The 13,710-nt window shown below is 44.3% G+C and overlaps 1 protein-coding gene across 4 annotated transcripts in view; it reads right to left on the bottom strand.

Moving 5' to 3' along the window:
* Positions 1 to 12,277, bottom strand: part of RNF38 (ring finger protein 38) — a 151,410-nt gene extending 139,133 nt beyond the window's left edge. For 2 of the 4 annotated variants that reach the window (XR_012832920.1, XM_075739285.1), the window contains exon 1: positions 11,042 to 12,277. Coding sequence is in view for 2 of the 4 variants with exons in the window: in XM_075739285.1 (XP_075595400.1) it covers positions 11,042 to 11,549 (508 nt within the window). In the remaining 2 variants the exon portion in view is untranslated. The remainder of the gene's footprint in view (positions 1 to 11,041) is intronic. The other 2 variants (XM_075739286.1, XM_075739290.1) reach the window with 2 other exon arrangements.
* Between the last annotated feature and the right edge of the window lie 1,433 nt (positions 12,278 to 13,710).

Below are 13,710 nucleotides of genomic sequence, written 5' to 3'. Positions count from 1 at the left end.
CTCTCCTAAGACTATGTGATAGCTCTCTCATTTTGATGCCACTGCTCCTATGATAACATAAACACCTCCAGTGGCCACAAGAATGCTGAACATCATAACCTGCAAAAGGTGCAGTTCAGCCCACCAAAGTATTTTTATTACACTTAGAAATCTGTTCCTTCAGCAACAGCCTTGAAAAGGACAAGCTTAATTGGGTTGGGAGGTAGCAAAAGCAAAGAAAAAGCCTGGAAAGTCATAAGAACAATCCAGGAAGCTCCGGCATGACTTGTCAAATGAGCTGAGGGCAGCACAAAATTTTTGAACACAAGGAGCAACAAAATCAAGACAGCAAAAGTTAGGCAAACCATGATAAAGACATAAACCATGAATGTTTTGTAGGAAATTAACTCTTAATTTCATAACATGGACTGCCAGGACAAGGTTGAAACACTCCAAAAAGGTACCATGTCGGCGCCCAACATGGCTGGAAATGTATTTTCAAAACCAAACATAACTGTTAGGAACACTGAATTTCGAGCACCTGTGAGCTGGTGGTCTACATAAGAGAACAGTGAAGTGTATTGGTAAGCAGTCATTCTATAATTCAAGGCCAATGGCGCCAAAATGTTCTTACTGATGACTTACCCTGTTTCTCAGAACAGGATGAGATCTCTCACAGTGAGCAATTCAAAGTCACTTTCATGTACGAGAAGACCATCTTTGCCACTTTAGCTATACTGATTAATTATAGCATAATTTTCTAGCACAAACAAACTCTAAGCAGTAACTCCAACGATGCTGGATAAATATCAAATTATGTCAGCACACCAACATTCAAAACCAGTCATCCCAACTGTATTAAAAATTGTTTAAATATTTTCACCTATTGCTGTCTACAGAAATCAAAATCTTTACTGGTTATTCTAGGCCCTTGCTCTACAGAGATGCAATAAACCGTAGCCAGCTTTTCTTCTCCAAATTGATAAATTCAAGGTCTTGAAACAATCAAAATTAAAAATAGTTCAGTAGGCAATCATTTTTTATGTCTTTTCTAGACAATCTGCCTTAATTTGAAAATTCCTGGATGTCTAAAACCATGGAGTCATGGTGCCTTGAAAACAAAGCTCTCCTACAGCCTTGCACAATGATAGAATCATTTCCTGTCTTGCCTTCTGACGCAGACTATTAGACTTCTTTGCTACTCCTCTTTTTGTCACTATTAAACTTGAGAAAAAAAACCAAAAGGGTAAAACAGCAGAAAACAAAAACACAAAGGTAAGGAAGAACTAAATTACTACAACATTTGTCTCTTTGGGACATCAGACCCAAACAGGAAATGCAGCATCCAAAAAATAACTGACAGGAAACAAACATCTACCCTAACACAGAAACATAATGTTAAAGAACAATAAATGAAAAAATGGCACAAATCTTTGCTTTAAAATGCTTTAAGGCCAGTTTTGCCCCAACCTAACTGGAGACTCAGGCACTCCAGAAAATCCTGCTATCCTCTTTGGCCACACTATCCACTTTGCCACACAGCCTCCGTGCAGCTGGTTAACAAGAGAAGAGATACAGATGATGCTTCAGTTAACTCACATTGAACAAGTCCATAAAAATATGGGCAACTCATTTACTTTGCAAATTCTCTTTTATAACATAGAAGTTTTAGGAGTGATCCTCAAAAGTAATCAATAGTTACAGGAGCATCAGATTTAAGAAAAATTGGTTTTCATGGATTTTTGTTCTGTATGTTTATGTTCCTGACCTGCAATAACCCAGTTCCCCTCCAAATTCTTATAATTCCCATTCCCTGCAATTCCTTTGGTTTCCCTAGTCCTTGTTACCCTCCATTCTTTTCTGTGTCCCTGTAAGAGAGCAGATCACTGGCTAACTGTCCAGCAACTACCTATGTCCATGGATCAGTAAGCCAAACAGAACAGCATCAGCTCCCTTCGTAGCATTTTATTCAGGGGACAGACTAATTTATCTGCTACTTAACCACTGACTTCTTACAATTCTTTTTGAGAAATGAAAAAGCCTCTCTCAACTCACAAGCTATTTACACAGAAATAGGACTAGAAGAACAAGCATGACAGCTTTACATAGAACGCCAACTTCACCTTTACATGAAAAGATGACCTGAGGAGGTCATACACCACAGTTTTTTGCTCTTTGCCTACTTTCTGCTATGCTCATGTTATGTTACTGGCTGAATTCTTGTTCGTACCATTTTTTCCTTAGAATACTATAGAAGATTTATGCTATAGTAGACTCATCACAGCATAAATATTGGTTAGGTAAAGACTAACAGAAAAAGATGTATTTTCATCGGTGAATTTTTTCTTCTTTATTTGTACATTTTACTCACATACTCTACAAGCTTGAAAAAACCTTCCCATTACTGAACAACACATCTCTCAATTCATTTATCTGGCACCTTTTGAGAATGTGTACAAAGTACGACAGCAAAGACAAGACTCAATATCCCCTGCACCTCTAAAACTGAAAAAAAAAAAAAAAATTGAAGTGCAGACTTTTGTCTGTCAGAAGAAAACAGAGCACTTGTATATAACCAGCAAGTAAGTTAGGAAGAAGGGTCAAAGAGAGGCAGAACTATAGCTCTGCTTTCAGCACTTCTTTAATTAAAACAGCTATTGATGCTTTACCCAAAAGCACTTATGCACAAAATATCCATCGCAAGAGGTATTTTTGGGTATGTGGGAAGGAAGCATGTTAAGATGATCATGGTGAAAAAAATTAAGGTTGGAAAAAAAAAAGTCTCACAAGACAGAGGTGACACTTGGTGAGTTCTCACCATGACTTCTGACCATCTGCAACTAAACCAGTCCCAAATTACTGTTACTTCTCTACTTACAGTGCCTGAAGCAAGCATCTCCAAACCAAGGGTTACAGCGTTATACAGAGTAATTCAGGTTGAGAGAGACTGCTGCAGGCCCCTGCTCAGACCAGGCCAATTTAGAGATGCTAACCAGCGCCTTCTCTGGCTGTTTTGAATAACTCTAAAGTTGTAAATTCCACATTTCCAGTTCTCTGGTCCAATGCTTGACCACCTCCAGGGTAAAAAAAATTCTTCCTAATATCTGACCAGGAATTCATCTGTTCCATCCTGAGTCCTATCCCCAGCCTCTTGCCTTATCAGCATGCAAGCGTCTGGCTCTATCTTTTATGCATCCTCCCATAAGAGAAGAGTAGACAGCATTGAGATCTCCACTGAGCCATCTCTTCACCAGGCTATGCAATCCTGGTACGCTCCACCTCTCCTCATAGGTCACATTCTCCATCCTCTACAGCTTGGTGTCCGCAAGCAAGCTCACTCCACTAAGTCAGTATTTGCCTTTTCAGCACAGCTGCTACCCACCCACTCAGCCCCCTGCCTGACCTTGTGCACACAGCTACTCTGCCCCAGTGCAAGGCCCTGCATTTGCCTTTGTTGAATGCCACGAGGTCCCCAATTCTCCAGCCTGTCAAGGTCCCTCTGAACAGTGCACCTGCCCCCGCAGCATACTGACTGGCCCCCACAGTATGCTGTAATCTGTGAACTAGCTGGAGGACCACTATTCCACCAGAGAGATACGTTGTTCAGTAACAGGAGGGGTTTCTTCCAAGTTTGTAAGGTTGACACAGTCCTAGTCACTCTTGTTGTATCGTTTTTTACCACATTCACCACCTTCACAGCTCTTCACTAATGCCTCACATATTATGCCCCTTTTAAAAAAAAGCAGCCAAATGCAACAAATCATTTATTTTTCCTTAGTGTTCAAATTCTTCATTATTAGTACTTTTTGTATCTCTCTGCAAAAAAGCAAGATCAGTGAGATTTACGTCCCATTCCCTCCTTCCCATCCCCTGCCCCCACCCCCCAAAAAAAAAAAAAAAAAAAAAAAGGGAAAAGAATATCCATTTTCCAGACTAGGAGCTAACCAGCATATTATGAATATACAGACTGGCTAAACATTTTCTCCTGTGAGCTCCAGTGCAGGTTTCAGAATGTAACTGATTTAACCACCAAACTCAAGGTGATTCAGGATGACCAAATTTTCCCACCCTTAAGAGTAATTTAAAATTAAGAAAAGAAAAATAAATTCATTTAACGTTTCATGAATCCATAAGTGTTCCAGATTATTGGTTTAAACAAGTATTTATATACACACTTCTATGGCTTAGCATCATGGATGTCCAAACAAAATATTACACAGTCAGCAAGTGAAAGACCCTACGGGCACGAGAGACTGCCAATGTTTTAAAAATAAAATTAAGTTTTAATGAAGAAAGGAATATTTTTCTGGGTGTGTCTCTCTCACTTTTTCAGTCCAACTCAACAGACACCTATGAAGAACAAATCAAATATGTCTTGGGTCCCACTTTCTTGAAATATGCCACTGCAGCATGTACCACAGTTTGCCGCTTCGCTTTTCACAAGCGCTGTCATACATTTCTTAAGTTTCAACACACTTCTTATATCAGGAGCCAACAGCCTTCACTCCCAAGTCTTCAAAAAGCATAAGAAATTTCTGAAACTGCTCAAAGTCTAACCTGTATCTAACCTCCAAAATAATCTGCAAAAGCAATTTTCAGATCATATTGTAAACACTTTATATAATTCTGCTTCAAAACACACAGGAATCACAAGGATCATAAACTCTGGATCATAGACACATCAACTTACAAACAGGAAAAAAGTGCAGAAGATGTATATAGAAAGCCTGCACATGCTAAAAATAGGCAGATAAATAAATATTCAAGAGGAATAAAAATCACTTAAAAATGTTGACCTGTAAGCGGGGGGGAAAAACGCACCACATTTCAGATCCTGCAAACATTTGCACATGCTCTTAATGAAAGCAGAAGTATCCACGTGCCTAAAAACCAAATCTTCACAGAGCAAGAACCCAAGCAGATAGTAAATGTAAATCTCTAATGTTTTCACTTTGCTTGCAGTTTCTTGGTGCAGGTTCAACCATACAACACTTGTGCTGTTCCACGTATTCTCCGACAGACCTAACTGTTCTATATAGACTGTTCATGTTACTAACCATACTTTGTCATTGAGTAGCCACTCTTCAGGGTCTCATACAAATAGAAGTCATGTGAACAAATACTGTGTATGGCTTTTAGCAATTCCTAAACTATTTAAGGGTAGTCTTCCTAATAGAGAATTAGTATTTTAATACTAATAGACAAATAGTATTTTAATAAGATTCACAGAATTCATACTTTACTCCTCAATATACAGATTGACAGAATATATATAACATAACTAACAACCTTCCTCCTGCCCTCCTCCCAAAAAAAGGTGCCCTGGAGCACCAATCAGTAGTATTACAGGAAAAAGTGCAATCTCTTTTTCAAAAGGGATATTGAAAACAATCATAAACACCCTTTAACAGTGTAAGTAATGTTCTTTTTGATACTGGCTACATACCTTTGTGCTACAGTTGTGTACATTATACAAAAGAACAAAAATTCAATGAAAAACATAAGGTTTTCTGATTTTTTAATTTTTTTTTCAATTAAAGTGGTGGACTACATCTCCTTCTGAGATTATCCTCTCTCATTTGCAATTGTCCCAGAAGGTGGTGACCAAGCCCAAATGCTTAGAGTTGCGACCTCTGAAATACTAGGATGTTTCATTGAAGCCTGGTTATTGGCAATGTCCAAGAAAACCACACCAGCTGCCGGACAATGCATCAAACATAATCCATGTGGATGCAGAACCCCAGTCATTACAAAGGAAATTAGAGAAAAATCTTGACACACTACCACCAACACACTGATCACAGATGTTACTTTTTCATATGTCATGGCTGCAAAGGGCTTGCATGAGAGGGAGGATGCAGAGGCTCAACCTAGACGCTACGCCAGTGATAATGGGAACAGCAACCCAAGAGCTTAGAGCTGGGATGCCAAGCTCTCCACTGAGAAATATCTAGCAAAGGGTGTTTTAAGAATGAACATTTGGAGCATGTGTGTACCTTTGAGAAGCTCAGAAAACAAAACGTCGTACATTGTGCTTGCTTAAAATACTTCTGAAAATACCTATGACTTACTATTTCAAAAACCACTTCCTGCATCTTTCCCTAAATAAAGCAAAGCATGCATTCTTTGGTCTACATTATACATCAAGTAATTTCCAGAAGGAAGCTTTATTTTAAGCCATAAGAGCACAACAACAATGGTACTTTTCCTCTCAAGAACAGAGAATCTTTTCCTCCTTCAGGGAATGCTAACAACCAAGCATTTACTGCACTTCACATACACAAAGTAGAAAAAAATAGCTCAGAACAAGAATGCAACCAGAAGGCATTACAAAAAACAGCATCAAAAGAAATTAAAAACAACCATGCAACAAAACAAATAAAGCCCAGAAAAACAAAGGTGAGAGAAAGCAGCACCATCATATTAGATTATTCATGCAAAGGGAGGTCCCTTTGCAAACTTCCTAAGATGCTCTCTGATATTTTGGTACTCTACCTTCTTGTTATCCCACCCACATTTTCCATCACATTAACACTGACAACTCTTATGTTTAGATGACACACCTCCATCTGAACTTCAGAGATGAAGCAGATGCCAGATGAGAGACGACTTAAAATACCTGAGGCATCTAACTAAGTAGAAAAGCTGCAATGTTTGAAAAAGATTTAAAGTCTATCTCAGGAGGAAAACATGAGTCAAAATATTCTGTGCACATGTGGATTTCATTTTGCCAAGATAATTTGTTGGTGAAAAAGGGGGCTGTATAAGCAGCAAAACTAAATATAAAAAGGCAAGGGGGAAAAAAAAACCCTTTATTTTTAAATTGAACATAGCATTTCCAAGGATTTACAATGTTCACAGTCATGTTTATTAATACTCTTTAAAGCAGTTTCTCATTCTAACCTTTTTGTGACAAGGCTAACATACTTCTCAAACTATGTTGAAAAGAGCATTGACTTTTCAGTCTCTACATCGATCTGAAAGCATGGGTGAAGAAGTGAGAGTACAAAATCTACCCTGCTGCCTAACTTTTTTTTCTGTAGTAATTTCATCTTGGAAAGAAATAGCTCAAGACTTAACCAGTACATGTAATGTGCCTGGGATGCCAACTTCAGATGGATATGAAAATGCAAATGTTGTAGCATTGTCATTAAATACAGAAAAATCATGCAGATCTAAGAGGGAACTGCTAGGACATGAACCAAACTAATACACATACATATATGTATACCTATCATTTTTCATGACATTCCTTTTCTTTGAACTGAAACTGTACTGCACATTGAATCATCAATTATTGTAATTAGTTACTTTAAGTGAGATGAGCTAATTAGTTTCAAAAACAGACACTTTAACCAAATTAAAATAAAGTTGCTGCAATATTAGTTTCCAGTTTGGGTTTTGTTTGTTTGTTTTTAATCTATCAAAATCAATCACAACTCTTGAAAACCATTCACATACTGAATGTGCTTCACTTGTTCTTACTAAGTTCTCTTTCCTTGTTGCTTTATTTTATATCATTATAAAGCTGTGAAGGCATCACAGTGACATAAATCAGAAAACTTGCATCTATCTCCAGGCATGCCAGAATTAAGTATGACACTCACTCTAAAGCCACAGTACCTGCTTTCAACTTTAAGAACAAAACCACAGATAACAAGCATAGATGGTATAACTACGTACAACTACTAAAGGCACAAAAGCTTGCATGTGCCATATGAACGTACAAGGAGTTTTAGTACTTGTATTACAACTACTTAGCATATACAGCATAAGGCAGAATTACTATGAATTCAAACAGCTTTCCACTGCACTTAACACACTAGTACTATCTTTACAAGAAAGTCCATCCCCTCACATTCCGCAGTTATGCATACATTTGAAAACAAACTGATCGTTTCATCAGCAGTTCTAGCTTCTCCAAACTGATAGACTTAGCAGATGCCTAGTTATCTGTCTAAATAACTTAGTCTCATACGCATCTTAAACAATAATTTCAGCTCTAAAGTTATTGTAACTAAAGACTTTGCAACGTGAGGGCAAGCATTATTAATTAAATTTAGCAAAGTTTACCAGACGACCTCCAAAAAGTTGATATGTGTAACCAAGAAGCTTAAGAGAAAAGCTGCTTTCACCAGCTATAGACATCACACAAGTATCTTAAGTACACTGAAACTCTCAAAAGCCATCTTTCCTTTCCAAATGCTGCAAAACCTGAGAATGTTAATATAGACCTTACCAAAAAAGTTAACCTGAAAAGGTCTAAGAAGTTCCACTACGGACACACTTTTTTCTTCCTAGCTGACAACCTTGCCTCTAGGTGGGCTTCTCTTTTTCACTAACAAGATGCACGTACGTCTGTGGAGGCAAAGTACTTTATGGAAGATGAAGTGTCTCCTAAGATCAGGATCAATTTCCTGAACGAAACCAAGAATCAGGTCTTCAGTGCAGCATTTTCTAGTCTAATATTCACTCACTATTTTGACAGCCATGAATAAAGACTTTCCCTTCTGTTCACACACACTGTTTGGGAGAAAAATACAAAAGAAAAACCAATAACAAAAAGAAGAACAGCCATCACTGGCTGGAGAGAAAGATATAGCAAACATTCTCTCAACCTTGCTTGTAAACTATAGTAATTTCACTAACTCCTAATGACCAGATCACAATACAGTTTTTTATCAGAAGTCAATAGATTAGGACCACCAATAGGAGACTACTGCTTTCAAGAGCCCGACTAAGAGGATGCTCAGCAAAACAATCCAAGTTTGGCCCTGATGCATCATTTTTTCCTCTGGTGGGAAATATTTGAATAAAACAGGTAGACTTTCCCCAAAGTCAGAGTAACAGTCTTTCCCTTTGGAAAAAAAAAAATACAGCTCTCATCCCCAATCTAGTAATCTCCTGGATTTGTCTGTAAATTACGACATTATCTCAAAATTAGAAGACGAATCAGAGATCATACTACATGAAGCCATGTTATATATTTTTGAGATCACAACTAACAACAAACACAAATTCGCCTGCTACTGTGACTTAAGTATATTGTAAAACGTAATCATTTAACTTGGGCAACTGCAAGAGCTCTTTCGAGCAAACAGGTTCTGACTATTCCAACTGCCATTAAGTAGAGGACTTTTAAGCACAGAATCTGTGCTAGTGAATATCAAAACTTCAGGACAAACCCCAAAAGCCCCTTCCCTTCTTGGAGAAGAAAAAGCTCAGCATTCCCTAATCTAACAGTAAAGTCTTTGTTTATTGGGCCTGTGATGAATTCATAAGTTCATAAGATAAGGTTCTCCACCAAGATTTTCCAAATCATGGGAAATACCAAAGCTGTTATCTCCCTCTAGTAGCATATTAATCCAATGGACAAATTGACCTATTAAGAGCATGGGAAGGTTGAGAGATTTTGAGATTAGGCTTTAAGATAAGGTTATCACCTACACCAAGAATGTCCAAGCAATTTTAAAACAAAAAGCTGAAATACAGTTTCACCAGGTAAAAACCTCCATTTCCAGATCACTTATACTGGAACAATATTTTTCTCCTATGTATTTTATTTGGAAGGCCCAAATAGCTAGACAGGAGAGACTGATCTTCTCCATGTGCTGTGTGGTCTCAGCACATAGGAAAAGCTATTTTTGAGCTATGTAATACAATTCAAAGGTAAAAATTCAAGTTATTTCTCAACTTTCTGCATGGTAATCATTTAATATGCTGTCAACCACAAATTGCAAGATGAACTTATCTATAAAACCTACTTCATTCCAGAGCAAGATTTCCATCAGTATAAACACCCATACTGCAGACTCCTGTAAATCATCCTGGTCAAGCACCACTAAAAATACCTTCTAAGAAAATTACATATCTCATTTCTTCACCCTCCAGGCCCAAAGAATGACGTCTTGTTTTCTGCTGTTCTCCCATACCACTTCCTAATTGCTAACTTCATATACACATAAACAGTTTCATTCTTGCTGCCATTCACAAACAACAGCTTAGGAAAACATCTAAGGCCCCTGAAACCACACAGACACGTTAAATTTAAGCGTGTGGGAAACTCCACTGCAGCCCTGGAAGCGGCTTTGGTATTTGACAATAAGCACATCAACCCAGATGTTAGGACCTCAATCCCGAAAACACCGTAGCTCCAAGACAAGTGAACCACATGCCCAAAACTAGTTCCAAAGAGAGCCGCTGCTGCTGGCTGTTTCTAAAAGGCAACTCAAGAACAGGGGCAGCTGTTGAGGGCTCCTAAGGCACTCAACCAGGATTCCCACAGAAGCTGCCTGACTTTCAAAGCATTCTGGAGCTACACGCAGGAACTTCAGGTGACGCGCCGCTCTAAACCCTGCATTTCCACAGATACCAGCAGCCCGCTACGAGGGGCAGCACCTGATTCAGGGACACAGAAAAAACCTTTCAGGAGCGCCGGCGCAGCGGGCTCCCCGCGGAGCCCGAGGGCAGGCTGCAGGCCGGTGGCCGCTGCAGGTAGGCAGGCGGGCGGGCAGGGCCGGCCAGGCCCCGGCGCTGCCGCGGGCGTACCACAGCCTCGCGTAAGACCGGCCACCACGCCGCCGCGAGGGCAAGCAAGCACCGACGCCCAGCGCAGCGCAACCCCTCCGGGTGCGCCGGTGGCCGACTGACGGGAGTGCTGGGCTGGGAAGCGCTGGCACAGGTACGACGACCGGAGGCGACACCCTCAGCTCCGGCACCGCGGGCCGTCCGCGCTTCACAACGGCGCATCCCGACCGGCGGCGAAAAAGCCAAGGCCGCGCTGGCCACCGACACGCAGGGGCCCCCAGGCACCCCGTGGCAGGCCGGGCGACACACGGACCGTCGACAGCCGCCGCGACATGCGTCCCTCTGTTGTGACCGGCGCGTTTTATCCTCTGTCCCGTCACACTGTCCGCTCCTCTCCCGAGAACGGACCCCCGGGGGCGGCCGCAACTCCGGGCGCTGCGCACAACTTCGAGGCCCTCCGGGCCGGCTCCGCTGATGGGCGGGGGTGGGACGCCCGGAACTACTCCCTCTCCCCCGGGGCCCCTTTCTCGCTCACCTGGCGGCGGGCCTCTGGCGCCCGGGGCGGCGCGGGTTGCGCCGTGGCCAGCGGGGCTACCCCGGCCCTGGCTGCGCGCTCCCGGCTCCGTCAGGCTCGGCCCGTGGAGGGGGGGCAGCGGCGGGCAGAGGGCAGAGGGCAGCGGTAGGCGAGCGGCGCCGCCGCTCATGGTGAGTCCAGGGAAGCCGGAGCGGGAGCGAGCGCGGGTCCGCTGGGGTGCCGGGAAGAGGCAGGCAGCGGAGGCGGCGGCGGCCTCGGCAGCGGGGGAGGAGGCAGCGGAGGAGGCGGGGGGCGGTGGAGAGGAGGAGAGGGAAGGCAGGAAGGGGGCGGCGGAAGCCACCCATCTGCCGCGCCGGCCCGCCGCGCCGGCCTGGCGGAGTGGCTGAAGCGGCTCGCCGCTGCTCTCCTCCCCGCGCGGAACGGCGCCGCGGTCCCGCCGGCGGGCGGGGGCGAGGAAGCTGGCGTCGTACTGCGTCCCACGGGGCGCTGCGCGGGCGGCGACCGGCATCGCTCCCCGCTCCGGCCAGCCGGTGGCGCCCACCTTCCCGAGAGCAGCCCCGCAGCGGGGTCCGAGAACCCCTCAGCGCCAGCGGGGGTACGTGGGCAGCACGGGCGACGTGGCGAGCCTCCAACCGGCCGGGCAGCGGAGGCTGGTGCCAAGCCGTGCCGATTGCTGCAGGGGAGAAGATACCACCGCCGCCGCCTGGCTCGCTGCCGAGGAGGAGGAAGTTTCCCCGCCTGCTCCTTTCTTCCCTCCCTCCGCCCCGGCGAGCGGGAGCGCTTAACACGCCGCCGGCGGCCCGGCACCTCCCCAAGCCCGCTCGTAACAGCACTGCCACAAGGCGCAACACACAGGCGCGGCAGCTAGTGGCCTTTTGTTGTCGCGGTGCCCCGCTGCCCCTTCGGCCGGCCGGGGGAGGGGGAGCGGGGCCCGCGCCGCGATCGGACGGCTCCCCCGAGGCCCAGCGCACCTCAGCCCGCCCCCGAGCAGACCCTGCGCGCAGAGCCCGGAATCATCCTCGCCCTGGCTTGCGTTCCGTGTTTGCGGGCCGCTGGGCACAGGCGCCGCCGTGGACCCTTCGCCTTTGTGCTGTATAGGGGCCTGGCCGCCGGCGCCGCGCCGCCCGCTCGCTGCTCGCGTCCCCCTCCCCGCGCCCAGGGAGGCGGCACGGTGCGCAGGCGACGGTGACCGCCCGGGAGGAGGCAGCAAAAGCGGCGATCGATTGGACGGCCGGGCGATTGCAGGGGCTGCGCAGCGACAGCTCGGGCGCGGCGGGAGTGCTTTGGGCAGGATGAGAGCAATTTCGCCGCCGCCGGCGGGCGGTGTCGGGGCGGAGCCGGGCCTTATAGGCACGTGTGGGGGCCAGGGACCGCCCCACCCTGCCGTCAGCTTGGAAGGCGTCAGCGGCGCACGGTTGATTCAGGCTCCTCATGGTGCAGGGTCAAACTGTGCTGGCCGATTTGTGCAAAAACTCGGATATGTCGGTAAACTCCTTAATTTGTCACGGGAATGACAGTTTGTTGGTTTGTTGTCAGCTAAACATTGTTGAAGCTAATCCCTTTGCATGAGAAGATACCAGGAAGGCAGCTAGGGGTTTCTGTTAGACTAAGGAAGATGTCTCTGCATGCATGTGTGTGTCTCTGTGTTGAGGTAAACAGCTGCGTCTACTGAGCCAATTCAGCTGGGTTTGTTTTTTAGGAAAAGTAAAATAATGGGAAAACTGATACACACATAACTAAGGAAAATTCACTATTTAGTGAAATTTGCTACTTAGAGGGAAGCATTTGCTATCATCAGTGGAACAACAACAGTTCTGTGCGATCTAAAGGTGCAGATGGAGAATTCATTTCATTTTGCACATCACAGCAGTGCCACCTTTTGTGCAATGGTATGAGTGGGAAAGATTTCCACAAATTATGCTTTGCCAGCATTACCCCGCTGTACCACCCTTTTCTCTCACTCTGTGTCATTTGATTGAGGTTTTTACCACATGTGGGGAAAGGTGACCATGACTCCCCAGAGGGCTGGCACCTCTGGGACTTGTAGCCTACTGCTGACATGATTCACGTGTCCCAGCAATTATATAAGGCCATTCAAAGCCTTTTCTAGATTTTCTTGCTTAAAGTCCACGCAGCTAACCCCTCATGTCTTCAGCCCCGAATCAGGAAACAACTTCAACAGCTCGTATCTTGTGATCCTGTGGAACACAAGGGTCCAAAGTACTTTCCCATCACATCCTCTGCTTCACCTTTCTGAGGTGTTTGCACTTCTTTCAGATTACTGCTATAGGGCAAGCACATGCAGCCTGCATGAAGCTCCTGGCAATTCACAGATGGCAGAAAAAGATGAACACAGCCACTATTGCTTTATGATGATTCATTTTTCACTCACTTCCTGGGGGGAAGTTGCTTTAAAACTACTCCCATAATGAAAATATTACATAAGACTGCATTGTGGCACAGATTGCCTTTTTTTTTTTTTTTTTTTTTTTGAGGCTGCCAAAACTTTGCAGATTTGAATACTGGAGGATTTTATACTACAGGAAAAGGTATGAAAATAGCAGCAGTCCTTCAACTAAGACAATCTTTTTAACTTTGCACCTAGACTGCCTTCCAGAAATAGGCAAAGACGTTTCTGCAATATAAAGCTACTTCAACCATTAATCTGA

Source organism: Balearica regulorum, chromosome Z (genome assembly GCF_011004875.1).
Source record: "Balearica regulorum gibbericeps isolate bBalReg1 chromosome Z, bBalReg1.pri, whole genome shotgun sequence".
NCBI lineage: Eukaryota > Metazoa > Chordata > Aves > Gruiformes > Gruidae > Balearica > Balearica regulorum.
This window is presented reverse-complemented; position numbering and strand designations above follow the sequence as displayed.